The sequence below is a fragment of the Larimichthys crocea genome, chromosome XI (genome assembly GCF_000972845.2).
Source record: "Larimichthys crocea isolate SSNF chromosome XI, L_crocea_2.0, whole genome shotgun sequence".
Taxonomy (NCBI): Eukaryota; Metazoa; Chordata; class Actinopteri; family Sciaenidae; genus Larimichthys; species Larimichthys crocea.
This window is the reverse complement of record NC_040021.1, coordinates 8,965,516-8,984,711: the sequence shown is the minus strand read 5'-3', so window position 1 is coordinate 8,984,711 and position 19,196 is coordinate 8,965,516. Positions and strand designations below refer to the sequence as shown.

General features: G+C 39.6%; 3 protein-coding genes and 3 non-coding genes across 6 annotated transcripts; 4 read left to right on the top strand and 2 right to left on the bottom strand.

Moving 5' to 3' along the window:
• Nucleotides 1-1,256: 1,256 nt before the first annotated feature.
• On the top strand, nucleotides 1,257-3,905 carry myct1a (myc target 1a). Its single transcript, XM_010745929.3, has 2 exons — nucleotides 1,257-1,648; nucleotides 2,601-3,905. The coding sequence occupies exons 1-2, from the start codon at nucleotides 1,594-1,596 to the stop codon at nucleotides 3,146-3,148; spliced, it is 603 nt and encodes a 200-aa protein (XP_010744231.1). The 5' UTR covers nucleotides 1,257-1,593; the 3' UTR covers nucleotides 3,149-3,905.
• Nucleotides 3,906-5,967: 2,062 nt separating this feature from the next.
• On the top strand, nucleotides 5,968-12,478 carry serac1 (serine active site containing 1). Its single transcript, XM_027284570.1, has 17 exons — nucleotides 5,968-6,068; nucleotides 7,227-7,327; nucleotides 7,464-7,500; nucleotides 7,594-7,736; nucleotides 8,051-8,140; nucleotides 8,758-8,889; nucleotides 8,993-9,114; nucleotides 9,219-9,347; nucleotides 9,501-9,614; nucleotides 9,983-10,145; nucleotides 10,457-10,607; nucleotides 10,714-10,855; nucleotides 10,972-11,072; nucleotides 11,207-11,304; nucleotides 11,475-11,657; nucleotides 11,741-11,884; nucleotides 11,998-12,478. Exons 2-17 carry the CDS (start codon nucleotides 7,234-7,236, stop codon nucleotides 12,132-12,134), a joined length of 1,980 nt encoding a protein of 659 aa, XP_027140371.1. The 5' UTR covers nucleotides 5,968-6,068; nucleotides 7,227-7,233; the 3' UTR covers nucleotides 12,135-12,478.
• A 1,454-nt stretch (nucleotides 12,479-13,932) lies between these two features.
• Nucleotides 13,933-15,888, top strand: gtf2h5 (general transcription factor IIH, polypeptide 5). Its single transcript, XM_019274018.2, has 3 exons — nucleotides 13,933-14,018; nucleotides 14,352-14,425; nucleotides 15,555-15,888. The coding sequence occupies exons 2-3, from the start codon at nucleotides 14,391-14,393 to the stop codon at nucleotides 15,733-15,735; spliced, it is 216 nt and encodes a 71-aa protein (XP_019129563.1). The 5' UTR covers nucleotides 13,933-14,018; nucleotides 14,352-14,390; the 3' UTR covers nucleotides 15,736-15,888.
• Nucleotides 15,889-17,047: 1,159 nt separating this feature from the next.
• On the bottom strand, nucleotides 17,048-17,238 carry LOC113746959 (U2 spliceosomal RNA). The gene has a single exon (XR_003463267.1). It is a non-coding gene; the product is annotated as a U2 spliceosomal RNA (small nuclear RNA).
• A 693-nt stretch (nucleotides 17,239-17,931) lies between these two features.
• On the top strand, nucleotides 17,932-18,094 carry LOC113746958 (U1 spliceosomal RNA). The gene has a single exon (XR_003463266.1). It is a non-coding gene; the product is annotated as a U1 spliceosomal RNA (small nuclear RNA).
• An 806-nt stretch (nucleotides 18,095-18,900) lies between these two features.
• On the bottom strand, nucleotides 18,901-19,063 carry LOC113746947 (U1 spliceosomal RNA). The gene has a single exon (XR_003463254.1). It is a non-coding gene; the product is annotated as a U1 spliceosomal RNA (small nuclear RNA).
• Nucleotides 19,064-19,196: the final 133 nt, after the last annotated feature.

Here is a 19,196-nt window from a genome sequence, read left to right as displayed (position 1 = left end):
ATGAAGCTAGTTTCCTTTACAGATATTAAGGACTAAACATCTGTTGTTTTTACACCCTTTTCACTCTGACCAGTGACATTATGACAAAGCCATGAACTTACGGTGCAGCTCAAAGAATGTCTCCTCCGCCTACGAACAGAATGGCTCATTCCACTCCAATTACTCTATAACAGAACACAATGGCGATACACACCACTTCACATAATGTTATGGGTGTTTGCTGGTTATTTTGGACAGGTTTTACAGCAGAGCCCACAATTAAAGGAAGTTCAAGCTTCGGTCGGGTTGGTCGCCCTCTTTCTCTTTCCCTTTAAGAAGGCTGAAGGTTGTCAATCTCTGAGTGTGATATACTCACAAAGATTTAGTCTGAAAAAAAAAAGTATTTTTCATCATCTGACTGGACAATACTGATAAGTTGCTTTGATGAATGCTGAGGCTGAATTTCAGGTGAAGTTTTCTGATCATGCCTGGAAGTAAAATCCAAAGTTGGAGGGGCAAACGGGCTGGTCTACATTAGATGCATACCAATACGACTACTCGTATCCTTCATCCTGACAGTACTGATGACCTTGCAGATTTGGCTTGGAGTGGATTAAAACAATGCTGACTGTGTGGTCATGAAGGGCTTCATTTTCATTCACTGTATCCTAAATTATCATTGGTTTAATAAAAGTTTAATAAAGTACAAAAAGAAATGTTTGTACGTTGCTTTGCTTCTTATCAAACTACTCAGTTTTTACTGGATCTCTCCAACTGAGAAAGGACCAGACGTCCAATGCAGGCACCGCTGACCTGGCAGACACTGTGGAAAGACTGAGCCTCCTAATAAAGACGCTGGAAATCAGAACATAGCCACATGCTCATAGCCTGTTTAAAAATGCACCAGAGTAGTATAATTTTTTGCATCATTACAATGTTGCCACCATCAATTGCTGCTGTGGTTTTGCCCTCAAGACACATTTCAGACCCGGGGGTGTAACTGCTGGTGCAGCTTATGGCAACACTGTCGCCTGTGGTCACTGTGGTGAAAGGAAAAAAAACATGAGAAAGATTAAAATATTTATCGTTTCTGAAAGGAACAAAAATATTGGTGAGTGTGGTGGAGTTTCCTATGGTAAAAGCTTAAGTGCTGTGCTGGGGTGACACTGTTTCACATTAATCAACCTGAAGGAAATGATGGGGGAGGAAGTGATTATAGCAACACCCCGTCTACCCACCACCAGGATCCCTGTCCTGGATAGATAAGCCACTCCTGTTGCTAATTTCAAGCAGAAAAGCAGGAAATGTGACAGTGTATTTTTCCGCTTCCATAAACAAGACGACTGCCAGAGTTAGCTGCCTGTGTGCCTCTGGGCTGAGTCTCCCTCTGAGGGAGATAGTCACACTGACAGAGAGAGTGAGGAAGGCACAAGAGAGAGGGAGAAAGTGAGAGAACAGGAAAGAGGGGAAGCAGAAAGACAGGAAAACCCATCAGAAGAAAAAGAGAGACGGGGAAAGATTTGACAGAGGACGAGGAGAAGGGAGACGAAGAGATCAAAAGACAGACTGAGCTGAATATCAGTCTGTCTTCTTCTCCTCTGACAGAACGAAGTCATGGCTGAGAACAACACTAATCTGTTTCTGGAAATACTTCAGTCTTTTGATGCTGGTGAGTTGTTTCCCACTTCCTTTCTCTTTTCGCTGGTGTTTCTTATGTAGTCTCTCACATTGGCACTGTTGTTTTCTCAGGAATTCAAGCTTTAATCGCCTCTGGAAAAAGCACTTTATGTGGTCCTGATGCCTTTTGAGGATTACTTTATGCAACAAATTTCAATATCCAAAGAAACCTTTTGCGATTTTTATGACTTCACATCTGCACAGACATGTTTTCTTTGTGTGTTTTTTTTTTTTCCTCAATTTTCCCAAATGTCATTTCCAGATGACTTTTGACCACTGTCTCATTTCCCTTTTCCAAAAGTTAAGAGAAAAAACAAACTACTGTGGAAATATGGGCTGGTAGCAAAGTATGTACAGTGTTTCAAACGTTTAACTGTATTTAAAGGAGATTGATCTGTTTTCCCTGGGAGCAGTCCAACAGGATTCATCCTAGCTGCTGCATTTTCTCTCTTCTCTCGAGCGTGCTTATGTTGGCAAATCTGCTTCCAAGGCAAAGAAACTAGCGCAAAGTCAGTGCCTTTTTTGTGAGAATGAAATGCAATCAGGTTATTGTCTCCAAAAAAAACTTTTTCTAGTAAACATGAAAGAGGAAAGTCTTTTTATTACTTTGTCAAAGGGCACCATCTTGCAAGACACTGTTGGCAAGCTTCCATTTGTAACAAACAGATGGTTTTTGTAATCTCGGTGAGGACGCAGATCCTAATTAAGATTCCTTCCATCCCCAGGAGATGATAAAAAAAGTTATTAAGGAAAAAGCACATTTAGATGGATTACATGTCCGTAATTATTATTAAATTCTTTCACAGTTAATAAGTTAATGGGATGGAAGGGATAGAAAAAACAAAACAAATCACATAGAAACCAAGTTTATGCATGTTTGTGAAGGATAAATATGATAGCACAGATTATAAAATATCCTGTTTGATGTGTTTCTCTCTTCACAGTCCCTCTGATAATAGCTTTCTGTGTGTCCATGGCGGTGGGCCTGGTCTTGGGGGCCCTGGTTTATGTGATTTTGACCTGGATGTCCCGACGTAGAGCAGGCTCTGCCAGCATCACCCGCCGCCCTCCTCGCCATTCACGCATGTCTTCCCGCAACCGCCCAGGCTTTAACCGCAACAGTAGCTATGACAGGCGAAGCAACAACAGTTTGGTCAGTGCTGCTTTCAGCTTCCACCGCCACACTTCCCCCCCAGATCAGCTCGACCCACTGGGACATAAATCCAGCTTCAGGGCCTCCACCTTCCACCCTCTCCTCCAGTGCAGCCAAATCGCAAGAGAGGCAGAGGAGGGGAGTCAGACCACGCTGCCTCGCACACCGACTCTGACCACGTCGGCTGGATCAGCTCAAACAGCAGCCCAGCCAGCTGCCAACTCACCCAGACCAGAGTCATTTTGGGGGAACAATGGTGTGAGGAGTTTCCATGCTACACAGACCCCACCTCCAGCATATGAGAGTATTATTAGAGCTTATCAGGAAACTTGCACCTGAGGAATGAGAGAACCAGGCTGACTCAAACTACATGAGCCCAGAGTTGTAAATGGATTTACAAATGATATGGGACGAAATCTGTATTGACTTATATGACCAAGGGGGAGCTGAGTGGAGCAAACAAGGGCATTGAGGTAAACTGTGTGCCCTGCTCTACACAATAACACTCAAACAACAATCAGTTTTGTATGTCTTTAGGTTTGTTAATATATCTCTGGTGTTGACATAAGCATACTTGCCTTTCGTCATTAAATACTGATGTAAAATATTTTTTAAAACAGCCTCCTACTTCCTCTTAAATACGAGCATCTGTATTTCATGGTGATTGGCAATCATGTATGCTTGCACAGAATCTTTGTTTAATTTAGACAAGGCAAGAATCTCCAAAGACTGGTGACCGGGCATTTATGCTGCAAAGCAAGACTTCTCCTTTGTCCCTGCTGATCATCTGATTATGCAAAAGAGAGAATGATTGTGTGTGTGTGTGTGTGTTAATCTGTGATGCATACATTGTAAATGTTTCCTTGATCTCATGCAAAAACCTGCTGGAGACAGCTTTTGTTCTTTTAATTGTTGATTCATGCCGTTGTTTTACAGAGCTGTGGTATTGTGGATTGTGTATGGGGCATTCAAAACTATATGTGTGATTGCATGTAGAGTATGTGTGAGCGTGTGTGTGTGAGAGAGAGAGGCACAGAAAAATGGGCATTGTGTCAGAGGTTTTGTGTTTTATATTTGAATGTTATTTTGCTTATAAGTTAATAAAAGCAAGAATCAAAAGCATGACGACTGTGTTTTCCATACAGCGACATACAAACAAAGCAGTGCCTTTATCTTGTGTAATATATGGACATAAGAAGACTTGAACAGTAGAATACTGCAACCCAATACAGAAGTCATCCATATAAATACTACCTTAGAAAAGTTTCCAAACTTTTTTGTTGTCTGTATTAGACAAATGATAATTGTATTTTGAGGTTGTAAACTTATAAAGTAAATACCCAGTGTAATGCAATCTAATACAACACCACCCTAAACTACAAACTACTGTCAATCAGTCAGTAACACACACATCAACACCTCTTTCTGTGAATATTATAATCTATAATAGTTGGTATTTCTTGCGTGGTTTTGGACTGCAGACATTTCTATTATTTTGTCCACCCCCTTCAAGCAGACATGTGGGTTTTTATGTCCAGTCTGACCACTGCTTCCTCTCTCTGGTTTGAGTACTGCAACGCTGCGGAGAGAAAGGCGCTAAGGAGAGTGGTGAGGTTAGCTGAAAGGACTACTGGTACACCTCTACCTACCATTCAGGAGCTGGCCCACAAAACGATGCCTGTCGAGAGCTAAAGGCATCCACCCCGGACACAGTTTTCCCTTCTCCCCTCTGGCATATGGAAGTATTTCTGTGCCATCTAATACCGATTTTTTTCAGAATCAAAATCAGACATTGAATTTTAAAAACCATTGAATTTTTAGCACTGACTGTTTTTGCCTCTGATTTTTTTTTCAGTGTTAAAACAAATTCAGTGTAAGAAAATCAATGTCTCAAAATATTCAGTTTTTCAAAATTCGACATGTAAAAAAATTCAACGTCTCAAAAAATTTAGTCTAAAAAAATTCAGTGTCAAAAAATTCAGTAAATACTATTTCTATTGAATGACAGGTTCCTCTCAACTTTCTGGAGGGTCTTTGCTTTGCTAAGTGGCATGCCTGAGGAAAATAATAATATACATTAATATAATAATATACATTAAGTATTGTTTGTAAGCCCAAAGGTTAAAGAAGTAAAAATGAGTACATGATGCGTTCACACAGATACGGTTTACGGTTTTTAAGAAAAACATGTTGGTGAGCATAAAAACTAATTTCAAGTAAGGTAACAACTAGGGATGCAACGATACTCTGTAAAATATTGAACAGTGCGGTCTGCTATGCACCGAACAATACACCCTTATGGACCGCAGGTTTTTAGATTTGCAACTATGTGTGTGTCTGCATGTACAGGCAGGTGAAGAGCCCTCCGCGCGAGTTAATGTCCAGTCACTGTTGTGCCTCCACTCAGGCACCCATCACACTGTTGTAAGTGGGGGCGGGTTCAAAGTGCAGCTCACACACGCTGTGAGGCTTCAAAACTGTTTCGACGCCACTGCCATCAGACTAATTGAACTCAAAATCCCACTAATTCTCAAATCAGACTTATTAATTCATTTGTCTTCTTATTTATTATTCTGTGGTGTTTTTGAATCTGTGAATTGACAAGTGACAATAAAGAGATCTCTGAATCTTGTTGGGGGTAAAGGGTTTACCAGCTTTGTTGTTGTTGTTGTTATTAAGCAAAATACCAAATTCGAATCCAAACTCTCAAAGAGGACAATAATATCAGCAGTGTTGAGTGCAAATAACAGTTAGGGGAATCATTAAACAAAAACACAAGAACAAATAAAACAGAGGCAAATAAATAAAATACAGGCATACAAGTCTGACATAAACAAAGGTAATTTAAACTTAAATATGATTTAGAAAAGTAGGAGACGAGAAATATTTAGGCTCAATTTTTCTTTTTGGCATGATTGTTGTTTAGCTTTTTAGGTGATGAAAAAAATATCTTGAATTCATTAATAAAACAAAAATAAGAAGGTTTAGTGCTTCTCCATTTTGCACAATGGTTATGCTATAATAACATGTATGATGTCACCACAGAGAGAAAACAGTAAAAAAAAAAACACAGATATTTAATTGCATGCTCTGCAACATTTTGATACGAATAAAAATAAACAACTTGTAGTTTTAGTTTTTAACTTGTAGTTTTTCATCGCGATAGTCGCGTATGACGCTGACGTATTATTTGCGGGACGAGTTTCCTTGTGTTTATGAACACCGGGGGCGCTCCGGTCGGTGCAGATCAATAATTACGGTAACGTTATACTTCCTTTTTTATTATTTTTAAACGTTTCAGTCGATAAACGAGATAATGTCACAGTTCAACAGTGAAACTAAACTCACAGGAAAGTTTCAGCTGGACATCTTTGTGTCTGTGTCGTTAGCTCAGAGCTACATCTGTGCTGAAGTTGTGTTAGCTGAAGGTTAACGTAGATCTGAGCCGGTTGTTTACGGTTTAACCGGGTTCACGTTAAAGACACAAGGCTTTGATTTAATGTCACATACAGACGCGTTAAAGAGGCAGACTGAGAGGTCACAGCCAGCTTTGTTATATCAAGTTTACTGCGGCTACGTTAGCTCACCTCAGCTGAGGGTTTGATGTGTTAGTTTCCTGTTGTTGGAGCACTGTGTAATTAAATACGTGCTTTATATTTAATTAGCTCGAGCACAAGTAAGATGTCATTTTCCACACGTCTGGCTCACATCTGTATTTCATGGTGATTGGCAATCACGTGTGCTTGCACAAAGACTGTATGCATTTATGCTGCAAAGCAAGACTTCTCCTTTGTCCCTGCTGATCATCTGATTATGCAAAAGAGAGAATGAATGTGTGTGTGTGTGAGTGAGTGTTAACCTTTGATCTGATGCAAAAACCTGTTGGAGACAGCTTTTGTTCTTTTAATTCGTTGTTTTACAGAGCTGTGGTATTGGGGCATTCAAAACTATATGTGTGATTGCATTTGGAGTATGTGTGTGAGAGAGAGAGAGAGAGAGAAAATGGGCATTGTGTCAGACGATTTGTGTTTTTATATTTGAATGTAATTTTGCTTATAAATTAATGCAATAAAAGCAAGAATCAAAAGCATGACGACTGTGTTTTCCATACAGCGACATACAAACAAAGCAGTGCCTTTATCTTGTGTAATATATGGACATAAGAAGACTTGAACAGTACAATATTGCAACCCAATACAGAAGTCATCCATATAAATACTACCTTAGAAAAGTTTCCAAACTTTTTTGTTGTCTGTGTAATGCAATCTAATACAACTAAACTACAAACTACTGTCAATCAGTCAGTAACACACATCAACACCTCTTTCTGTGAGTATTATAATCTTTATAATAGTTGGTATTTCTTGGTATGCAAGTTTCTAATGTAGTCAAGTGTCTAATTTAACTTTGTGTGCAGGCGGAGGATGTCTGCTGCAGCTCTACGTTTGATCCGCTGTCGGAGGCTGAGCACAGCTGGGCCGCATGGAGTGAAGAGAGTGCTTCAGTGGAAAAATTTAAGTAAGTTATTAGACATGATTGTAGAAGCAATCTCACAGAGTTAAGTGTGTTCAACCTGCATGCTTTTGTGGGAACACTTTCAAACGTTTGTCTAATATAGTTTCCTTTTTCTTTTTTTCCCCCTGCTGAAATGTAGGGAGGTTTGCTAAAGTGACCAGTGCAGTTGTCCTGGGGTAAGTTACAGTATTATGTCAATGTGTCATTTGATCTCTACGTGTAAAATACTATCTCTATTGTGCCACAGCTTATCCGTTACCTGTCTGCAGGGGCTGTCTTTTTATCACTTATGAAGTGGAGGCCCTTGATAAGGCTGTGACCATTGACACTCGTGCAATTCTTCAGGAGAAGTACAAGTCTTACATCTATCTTAGAGCCACACCCTCCGATGAGAAGGAAAACCTCGCTGCAGGTACTAAATGTCATTCACCTTGCTGAATGACTTCTGTAAAATGTGCACTGCTTTATATCTTACGAACACAAAGTCGGATTGCGTTTGCCGTGTCCAGGTGCCCGATGACATCTGCTCGACTTTGTGTCTTTCCTTCCTTCCCCTCTCTATCTTTCCTGTCTGCTTATTTGGGTCAGTCTGTTGCTTGATCTCATTTCCACCGGTCAAGGCTCACTTATTTAAAGGAAACAATCGCCTACCAACCCAAACTGCGATACCAGCTATCAAACGTTTTACTAAATGGCTTTGGTTGATTATTTCGTTTTTTTCCCCAGGGCTCACACACAAAACCAGGAGAGAACTTCATAAAGCAGCCAGGCGGTTTCTGGAAATATCATCTAGGCTTTTTCTGCAATCACTAGATGGTGAGATACTGGATCAGTTCACCTGAAAATCACACTTAAAAATGCACAGTGTGATTTCGTAGTACTGCCCCTTGTGCTAGAAGCACAAATATTCTCAGAAAACTACAGTTGCTCCAGTAATTTTTAGCCAAAGGAAACACCTGCCTTGTACATGCACATCCTGTTTTCAATGCCACATAGTTCGGGCATTAATGCGTATATATCGTGCAGCTGTCTGTAACGCAGATCTCTGTTTTTCTCACCTCATATCAACTCTGTACAAATCACTCATGTCTTTTAAATTGTATAGGCACAGATTGTTTGAGATCATATAAATATGACAGCTTTCCAGTATTATAACTAATAAATTAACTTTTGGCTTGGAAAGCTGCCAAATTGATGACACAAGATTTAAAATCACAAGGTTTGTATCCTTCTAGCTGTTGTAATAATCTGAAAGTAGTATTATACTGTGTACTTGTATTTTACTGTACTACAATAGATAGTACTGTAGATACTACTCACAGTAGATACAGTTTGGATCCAATTCCAGAGAACCTTTTTAGAAATATTTTCAGTGTCCTTTATCCACTTTGTTCTGTAAACTGCTTAGTTTGTTCTCTCTTTGTATGTCTTAGAGCACTTTAGCCACGTGGATGCAGACCCACATGAGGTGGCATTATGGGTCTTACTAAAGAGGACACAGTCAGCAAATAAAGCCATCAGACTCCAAGCTGTGCAGGAGCTTGCAGAAAATCACCACTGGCACGGTAAGATACACAAATATTCTTCTATATAACTTCAGGTTTGAAATGTGTATTTAAAAAAAAAGTCAAGTCAGATGGGATTGATTTACATCTGTTGTTAACACAGACTACCAGTACCAGACAGCAGCACAGGTCATAGACCAGCGAACAGCAGTGGGCCTGGCCCGGACTCCTCAGGTAGACCTTAGATTCTTCTTGCGCACGCCCGTACTGCCTAACCTGGAAGATGTAAGTATCTCCGTACAATCGTTTATAATGTGGAATATCTCTAGAAGTCGGATTTGTGATTATGTATTGTTGAAATATATTTATATGTGTTCACTTAATCACAGGGTTTGTCAACAGAGGATGAACTGAGGAATCTGCTGGGGTCTCTGCCTCAGTCTGAGGTGGACAAATGTGTTCAGTACTTCACCTCACTGGCCCTCAGAGAGAGCACCCAGTCCTTGGCAGCACAACGGGTAAGTGAGACAAAAAAATATAGACTCACACATGCACCTCTGCATGCAGTCTTTTGTATGAAAATGTTAGGAGATTTGTTTGTTCAAAAAGGTTGAAAATTCAAATCCAATAAAAAAATTTCTCACTAACGCACATGGTGTCTTATGTTGCAGGGTGGTCTGTGGTGTTTTGGAGGTAATGGGCTGCCTTATGCCCAGAGCCTCACCTCTGTTCCCTCTGAGAAGGTGGAGTCTTTCTGCCTACAGGCACTGGTACAACACTCGAAGGTAATGGTCATAATGCTAAATGTGATCTAGTCTATGTGGAAGTTATCTGATTCCGTTTATTAAATTGATCATAGTTATTGGTTAAACAACACAGAAGTGAAGTTAGAAGTAAAACATTAACTCAAAACATGAAGCAGCTTCTGTTGTAGTCCAGTTAAAACAGTGGATTTTTATGTTTGCTAAAATGGACTCTTACGAATATTTTACATTAAACACTTCCATCATTTCTGAAGAGGAACTATTACCTCATCTTATCAGTTAATTGTGCCCACACCTGAACAACATTCTCAGTGGAGACTGGTTGATTTTGATTGTTAGGTAAGGCGAAAAAAACATTCTGAACTTACCGAAACACATCTTGTCTGCAGGTCCAGAGCCACTGCGACCACATAGTTGCAAACGGGGGCCTGCAGCTTCTCCAGAGGGTTTATCAGCTTCGCCAAGACTCCCTGAAGATTCAGAGGAACGTCGTTCGTATCATAGGAAATTTGGCACTCCATGAGAGCATTCACCAGGCCATAGCCCAGTCTGGTAAGTCTGCAACTCATCTGTTTATTCCCTAGTGTAGTCTTGACTGGGCGTACTGAGGATGTTACTAAAAACAAGATCTATGGTCTATTTTTGCATGCGCCTATTTCATCAACAGATTACATATTCACCATTATAAAGAAATGTTGTCACCACAGCCATCAGGTGCTGGTCAAGCCAGAAATGTTTTACAGTATTCATGCTTGTTTTTATGTTTTAATTTTTTCTTGTTAATTTCTGTAATACTTTTGTTAATACTTTGTCCAAATTGTCTCCCCACCCCCCTTTCTTCCTTACTTATGTAACCCCTTCAGGTTGGGTGTCTGTCCTAGCTGAGATGATGCAGTCTCCTCATGTCATGCAGGCGTCTCATGCAGCCCGTGCTCTGGCCAACCTGGATAGAGAGATGGTGAAAGAGAAATACCAAGACGGAGTCTATATCCTCCACCCACAAACACGTGGCAAGTAGGAAAACAATTCATTTTGTTATAACAGAATTATTTTTATATTGGATTAGTTTCACTTTATTTTATATGAAAGCACTCACCTTTGATAATTTGTTCATTTCCAGCCAGCCAATCAAAGCAGACGTGCTCTTCATCCACGGGATTCTAGGGGCAGCCTTTAAGACGTGGAGGCAGAAGGACCGTGTTATGTTGGAGGAAGAGAAGGAGGCAGAGTGCACGGACGACTACACAGAGTGCTGGCCAAAGGTGAAAAAACCACCTCGTTCTTCCTCTAACTCCTGTGCAGTCAGATTAATCAAGAGGAAAATGAATAACCTCGCTGTCTTCTATATTGTTTTTGTGTTTTTGTCTTTTATTTGCAGACTTGGTTGGCTGCTGACTGTCCAAATCTGAGAGTACTCTCAGTGGAGTATGACAGTCACCTCAGTGATTGGATGGCCAAGTGTCCGGCTGAGAATCAGAGGTGAGGAATTTTATATTTTATCATGCTTTGCTTAACATAGTTATTACTTTCTCATCGTAATAATCTTAATATTTTGGATAACTATGCACAGTTTTAACAGACACTTAATGAGTGAACTCTCGTTGTCTGTTCAGGAAATCGTTGGCCTACAGAAGTCAAGAGCTGCTAAAGAAGTTAAAGCTGGCAGGAGTTGGAGAGAGGCCTGTGGTCTGGGTAGCCCACAGTATGGGAGGTATTTTGTCAAAACTTTCCTCCCACAAGCATGTTAAGTTTTCTACTTAAGTTGTTGAGTGCAACAAATGGCTTCATCTTATTCCATACATATACAGACATGTGGTTTTATTTGAATGTTGTTTTTTTTTAAGTGTCTGTCTGCATCCTCATGTTTGATTTTTCCATCAGGATTGCTTGTGAAGAAAATGCTGCTGGATGCCGCAGAGGACCCAGATATGCAAGGACTGTTAAAGAACACCAAGGGCATTATGTTCTACAGTGTTCCTCACCATGGTACTTTTATGGCAGAGTACTCTGTCAATGTCAGATATCTTCTCTTTCCCTCGATCGAAGTCAGAGAGCTTTGTAAAGGTAAGTGAACACAATTAAATCTGAGGTCCAAGACCTGTTTGTGTCTCCTAATCTACTGTAAGTTGTTGTCCATGTGTTTTCAGACTCACCAGCACTGCGCGGCCTGAATGAGGACTTCCTGAACATGGCCAAAGACAAGGAATTCAAGGTGCTGAGCTTTGCAGAGACGCTGCCAACAAACATCGGTCCTATGATTAAGATACTGGTGGTACCGACCCAGTCAGCAAGTATGTAACACTAATGCACATGAGAAATACTACACAGCTATCTGCGATGTGTAGTTTAAATATGAATGTATTGAATGTTTTCTTACCTTGACTCTGCCTTGGTTTGGTTTCAGATCTCGGCATCGGGGAGCTCATTGAGGTGGATGTAGATCATCTCAGTATCTGCAAGCCAGAGAAGAAGGACTCATTTCTGTATAGGCGCAGTCTCCAGTTCATCCAGGAAGCACTGCAGAGCTACATCAGCCACTGACTGAAACATATGAACACAAACACACTGAAACAACCTACTGATTACTTGAAACGGGGTAGAGAGCACTGTCACCCACCCAAAACCAAATGGAAACATAACAGCCTGTACTTTGTGTACGTTTACATTAACAACCACTAATGTTACTGTAGTATAACCAGGGAGATTACATTTATTTACAGAGTTGTCAGTTGTGATGGAAGAAACCTGGGTGCTTATTTTGTTCTCGTGATCATCCTCCATCCTATATTGGCCTCTCTTATGAGTGAGTAGTAGTAAGATGAATTTTACAGATCCCTTTAATTTTTAAAGAATTACAAAATGTACAAATTCAGGCTGTTAAATTTTTTAAATTTAGACTTTAGACTCATACGTTCAGCACATAATACTTAAAGATGCACTGACGTTGCCACTCATGCTCCTCAGTATTTTTGACCAGGGCGATGATTTCTGATTTTATTTTTATATTTATGTATTTTATTCTAACCACAGTATGACAGTCATGTTGTTTGCCAAAACATGTACCTTCCTTAACTTCCTTTTACCTCAAATGGAGCTGTATTCATATTAGTTCAGATGGCTTTATTTATTCACATGGGACTAAACAAGAAATATTTTTTTCTTCACGTGTTTGTAGTCCAGTTTGCCACTCGCAATGCTGACAGTGAATAAAAGTTGGAAGCTTCATTCGTCTGTGCACTGCATCATTTTCATTTCAAAGCTGCATTGCAATGTAAGGTTTTTTTCTGTAACTTTTTCAAAGAAAATTATATCAATACTACATGTTGTGTCATGTTTTTTTTGTTGATGTCACAAACGATTAACAATCAGAGATGGTGCTATACAGTAATATTGTTGTATAGTATAGGTATATTAGACTATTGTGGGAAATGCTGTAAATCACTAAACATGTTTAAAGTGATATTTTATACAAATTCAGCACCATGTGATTTGAACCTTATATAAAACAAGGAGAGCTATACCATACAAGTTGTAACAAGTTGCTATTTTCTTGACAAGCAAGAAAACAGTAAGAAAATTACATGTTAAAAGAGAACAAAAAAAATGCGGTATAGTGAAATGAAGATGTGCCCTTAATTCACTTTGTTGGCTGAAAGCAAAAAGTCCCAGCTGGTCATTTAATCTATGAACTGCATCACAATAGATTTTCATAAAATGCATTTACATCATATTTTATAATGGAGAGTAAAGGAGATCAGACAGCTCAAGAGCAAAAGACTGCAAGCCAGAGTCAGAACCGGGTCGCAGCAGGAAGGACTTGTTCCTCTTATCCACTTTGTATATTGTGAGCTGATTTTTTTTCCCCCACACATGCATACTGCACTTTACACAATCAGTGTCTATTCTCTGTACAGTCTCTCAAAGACTAAATTTTTTATAAGGTTTTAGATTTACATATTGCATATCTCACTATTACTTGGTTTTTAATCTACTGTTACTGTTTCTATTTAACTGTTATTTATACATGTGCATATAGTGTTAAAATGGGATATTGTATAGGTGTATATTGTTAAAGTTTTGTTTTCTTGCTATGTTTTCTTACGATCTCACTTACCGTTTGGGAGCTGTGGTAACAAAAACAATTTCCCTGCAGGGATTAATAAAGTATTTCTGATTCCCCTATGTGGGATCAATAAAGTCTATTTCATCTTATACAAAGAGCAATATAATCATGTATTTCACCCACTGCAACACTAACCTGTTTAAATATTGATAAACACAGTAGCTATTTGTAATGATAACTACAATACAAGATAACAGATATACCAGATAACAACTACAGAAATCTCTTGCGCAATAAAATTGTCCCTCGGTTCACACCGTACATGATCCCACAACAGAGGAAGCGAGCTCAGCAGCTATCAGGTCAGTTAAAGTCCGGCTCCTCTTCGTCTTTGTAAATACATCCAGATATGTAAATATATGTTGGCAGCATGTCCTGTTGTATATTTGTAAGTCGCACTACTTAAAAAACCCCTCCTGGGTTTGAATTATGTGACGTTACGTGCTTTTAAAACCAGCGTTAGCACTGAGAAGCTAACAAGGCTCAACACTAACGTTACTTAAATGTTTTTGTTACGTTGACATAACGTTTACATTAAGAACAAAAAGACCTAAACGTTTTGTTTCACGTTTGACTGAAATATCAGAGTTTAACCATTAGCTGGGAGTCACGTGTCTTTTGTTTTGTTGCTGCAGGTTTTCAAAATAAAGGACTTCTTCTCTGCTCCTGTCAACATGGTCAACGTACACAAAGGTGTCCTTGTTGAATGGTGAGGAAAACCCAGACATCTCTGTCTCTAGATCAGGGGTGTCCAAACTTCTTGGGGCCAGATTTGACCATGTGAAGATGCCCGGGGGTCCAATACTGACATTTTAAACATACAAATGCAATGTTATGTAACAGTTTTCAAGTCAAAGGTCAATGGTGAGGTCAGGAAGGAAGAAAGTGTTCAGGAGCCTCTGATGTCTTATGCTGTATTATTTATTGACGCTTGGCCCAAAGGAGAATTAGAGACACTCTCAAAGTTCATCAGAAGTGCCTGAGTCGGTCTCACATTCTGCCCAACTAAGACTTTAAACCCCAAGATAACACCACACTATACGCCCAGAAGTAGTCTTTATTCGTGCATGTGTTTTTGTCAGCATGTTCTAGTCTGGAGACACAGATGTCTGTTTACGCAGATTGGAACGTCAACAGCAAGCTATTATGTCTAAGAAGGCAGCAATAGGTCTCTTTGACCCTGGCCACCACAGTGTTGAGATAGACTGGCCCCTATTGTTCTCAACCAAAGCCAAACAACTAATACTGCTGAGGACCTCAAGGCCCACACGTGACCTCGTGCAACCTAAGGATAGAAAATTCCATAACACTGCCTTTCTTTCAGATAACACAGAATAAGTTGTGTGGTATACGTTAAGCTTGCATGAAGTTGATACAAATTTGACTTATTACGAGTAATGCAAAGTCTGTTAAACTGTTAAAACATATCACTCTTTTACAAAATTCAGACAGTAATATTTTCATCACATCTACAGGTACATGACACCAGCAGTTATGTCCTTTTTCATCACATCTACAGGTACATGACACCAGCAGTTATGTCCTTTAGAGGTTGACATCTAGCACATTCAAATGCGTTACGTCAATCAAAAAAGGCCCAATTCTGCCAGCCATACAGTATCTGACAAGATATAAATAAATAATATATTATGAAAACGAAGCTTGGGGCTGCATGAAATCTGACCGCGGGCTGTGATTGGGCCCCGGGCCGGACTTTGGATATGCCTGTTGTTGCACAAAAGTACAAGCTATGATGAAATGTACTACCTGAGTAAGCTATTCCTCATATTTGTGTTGAATGTATTGACTTATAAAGTTGTTTTCTTGCTCCCCACCAGTGATCCTGCCATGAAACAGTTCCTCCTCTACCTGGATGAAAAAATGGCTCTGGGCAAAAAGTTCATCCTCAAGGACCTCGACGACACACACTTGTTCATCCTGGCAGAGGTGGTTCACACCCTCCAGGAGAGAGTTGGCGAGTTGATGGACCAGAATTCATTCCCGGTCACGCAGAAATAACACCTGACTTTTTTTTTTAAAATAACTTTTTCGTTGGACAGTTTGAGTGTTGGGCTTTAAATGAAAATGTGAAAAGTGGTTTGCAATGTTTTAACTGCAGACTTAAGTTTGTTTTTGTATGAATGTTAGAAACATAAAGTTGTGTTGGCTTCATTTGTGCTGTCTTTTTTTTTATTGTGTGAAACTGATGATTTAGTTATTCTGTGATTTTGGTGTTTTAACACATTGAAGCTCTAGGTCTATTATCCCAAAAATTATCTCTGAAAAACATGGAATAATGTGGTACTGGTTGAAAATTTCCCTATAAATACGAGGACACACATTATAAGGTATACAATACAACCGTCCCTAATTGAGAAATAAGCTTGTAGTAGACTGGAGTAGACTGCCACCTGGCTGCGTGAACCATCAACTACTTGAATGACAGATCACAACTTCTTATGTGCTTCTACCTCCAAGTAAGTAGGCTACGTAATCAAAGTTGTTTTTACAATCAGAAGTTTGCACATGACATTTTATTTTGAAAAGCGAAATCTGTTCCTCTACACCAGGGGTGTCCAAACTTCTTTTAAAGAGGACCAAATTTGACAACGTAGAGATCCATGGGGACCAATACTATTTTAAAAATGAATAAATTACCAACAAAAGTTACATACAAATGCAAAAAAAATTTCATTGTCACAATTATCTCTTTTTTTTAATGGCAATGTCACCAAATCTAAACCAATCAGGCGTGAACAAATCTAAAAAAGAAAAACAATTCTGCCTTTCTTTCAGATAACACAGAATAAATTGTATCGTATTACCTTTCTGACAGTGAAGCATAAAAACTGAAACATAAGCTTTATCAAAGTAGAATTTATGGCAAAGTTGTTTTATTGGATATTTTCTATTCACCACATGCAGAGAAACATACAGCACGTCTGGTATGTGACTTTATTAGGTACATTAAGTTCAAATTAATGCAATTTTATATCCAATAAAACAACTTTGCCGTAGATTCTACTTTTATAAAAGTGTATGTTTCAGTTTTTATGCTTCATACGTCTATATATTATTGAGATCTTAGTAGATAGATAGATAGATAGATAGATAGATAGATAGATAGATAGATACTACGGACCAACAAAGCCTAAAAACACAGCTGAAAATCATTAAATATGAGCACTTAATAAAGGATACTTTGGCATTTATGTCAAATGTAGATAGGGAAGTGAACACATTACATGCCCATATCCAGTGAGCAGATCCGCTTTTTGCCGATGCTACGTTTTATCAGCTGATATACTACGTTTTATTTTCAACATCATGAAGGGGGTGCACCGTTCCTGGAGATACTGCAATACCAGGTCGATGCGTGGAGTGGACGGAGCAAGCCCCTATTCCATCTCCCTGCTCCAAAAATCAATTTAATATATGGTCCCCGGGTAGGGGACGTATCAGATATTAAACTGATAAGAACAGATACTACACTTGATCTTAGCCAAAAGGCCGAGAAGCGATGCCGACTGAACGGCGACAGTGCGAGAGTCATTCTCCGCAGTATGACTCTCACTCATGGTTCAACGTAATTTTAATATTTTATTTACATTAAGCTCAAATTAACGCAGTCTAATACAACAGGTCTTGCAATCAATCCTCCCGTCACAAAACTTGTAATGTTCAGTCTTTGTTCAAACATTTCTTGCTCATGTTGCAGTTTGTGCTGCTGAGCTGTTGTTAACACTCCTGACCGACAGGTGGCAGTACTCTGAAGAACCTGGAGGTGGTTGTACATTTGGGCGGGAAAACTCTGATTCCTGCGTTTTTATCGTTTTTTTTTTTTAATAATCTTTCCCCCATGAGTTATAAATGTGGATTAAACAACCTTTCATTGCAGTATTTGTCTCACCTGAACTTGCTGTTTGCCTGTTACTCATTTATTTTGGGTAAAAACTGATTTTAGGTTAGCGTTTGATGTGGGGAGTAGAGCAATGCATGCTGGGAAACATAACCCGTTATTTATCAAGTAAAACATAAATAAATCTTTGTCAGCCTCAGCACAAGATGACAGCACCTGTGTTAAATCCACTCACCTGTCTGTAGCTTCTAGTCTGAGATATTTATAGAGCTGTATGTTTATGAGTTATACATCAGCACCATGAGGCAAGCTGCTGTGTCCGTGAAGGAGGTCCGTGTCACCGAGCTGAGCAACTCATACTTACCTGGCAGGGGTGACACCATGATCAAGAAGGTGGTTTGCCCAGGGCGAGGCTTGGCCATTGCACTCCGGCTTCCTGACCCCTGAGAATTCCCCAAATGTGGGAATCTCTACTGCACAATTTATGGTAGTGGGGGACTGCGTTCGCGCTCTCCCCTTATTCAATGTTCAAAGAAAAGGTGTGTATTAGGATTGTCCGAAGTACGGACCGTAGTCGGATTTCATGCGGCCCGAAGCTTCGTTTTTATCATCTTACCTGCTGGGATTGTCAGATAATGTATAATGTACAGATAACAGATAATGTATGGCTGGAAGATTTTTGGCTTTTTAGGTTGACATGAAGCATTTGAACCTCTAAGGACATAACTGCTGGTGTTATGTCCTGTAAGATGTTAACTTAAATGTTAACAGACTTTGCATTACTCATAATAAGTAATGCACATAAGGTTCAGATTTGTATCAACTTCATGCAAGTATTTACACTGTTATCTGACTGTTTTTTTATATTCGTTCCTGATTGGCTTAGATTTGGTTACATTGTCATTTAAAATGAAAACAAAATTGTTACAGAACAGTGCATTTGTCATTTTTTAAATATTATTGGCCCCCAGGCATCTCCACGTTGTCAAATCTGGTCCTCTTTAAAAGAAGTTTGGACACCCCCTGGTGTAGAGGAACAGATTTCGCTTTTCAAAATAAAATGTCATGTGCAAACTTCTGATTGACAACTTTGATTACGTAGCCTACTTACTTGGAGGTAGAAGCACATAAGAAGTTGTTGTGATCCGTCATTCAAGTAGTTGATGGTTTATTTTTAAAATACTGGCCACCAGGAATCTTCACATTGTCAAATCTGTCGCGCTCCAATTAAAGTTTTGACACAGTTCTTTTAGCAGGTGCTTCACGCGGGTAGCTTACAGGGTATTTCTTCCATTTCAAGAGATTATTTCTATTGAACACTTAATAAGGGGAGAGCGCGAACGCAGTCCCCCACTACCATAAATTGTGCAGTAGAGATTCCCACATTTGGGGAATTCTCAGGGGTCAGGAAGCCGGAGTGCAATGGCCAAGCCTCGCCCTGGGCAAACCACCTTCTTGATCATGGTGTCACCCCTGCCAGGTAAGTATGAGTTGCTCAGCTCGGTGACACGGACCTCCTTCACGGACACAGCAGCTTGCCTCATGGTGCTGATGTATAACTCATAAACATACAGCTCTATAAATATCTCAGACTAGAAGCTACAGACAGGTGAGTGGATTT

Bases quoted from the DNA above. Each gene is read 5' to 3' on its own strand.
- gtf2h5 (XM_019274018.2), top strand. From the start codon at position 14,391: ATGGTCAACGTACACAAAGGTGTCCTTGTTGAATG. The intron at 14,426-15,554 runs GTGAGGAAAACC...GCTCCCCACCAG, and splicing joins AAAGGTGTCCTTGTTGAATG to TGATCCTGCCATGAAACAGT.
- myct1a (XM_010745929.3), top strand. From the start codon at position 1,594: ATGGCTGAGAACAACACTAATCTGTTTCTGGAAATACTTCAGTCTTTT. The intron at 1,649-2,600 runs GTGAGTTGTTTC...CTCTCTTCACAG, and splicing joins ACTTCAGTCTTTTGATGCTG to TCCCTCTGATAATAGCTTTC.
- serac1 (XM_027284570.1), top strand. From the start codon at position 7,234: ATGTCTGCTGCAGCTCTACGTTTGATCCGCTGTCGGAGGCTGAGCACA. The intron at 7,737-8,050 runs GTACTAAATGTC...TTTTTTCCCCAG, and splicing joins GAAGGAAAACCTCGCTGCAG to GGCTCACACACAAAACCAGG. The intron at 11,073-11,206 runs GTGAGGAATTTT...TTGTCTGTTCAG, and splicing joins TGTCCGGCTGAGAATCAGAG to GAAATCGTTGGCCTACAGAA.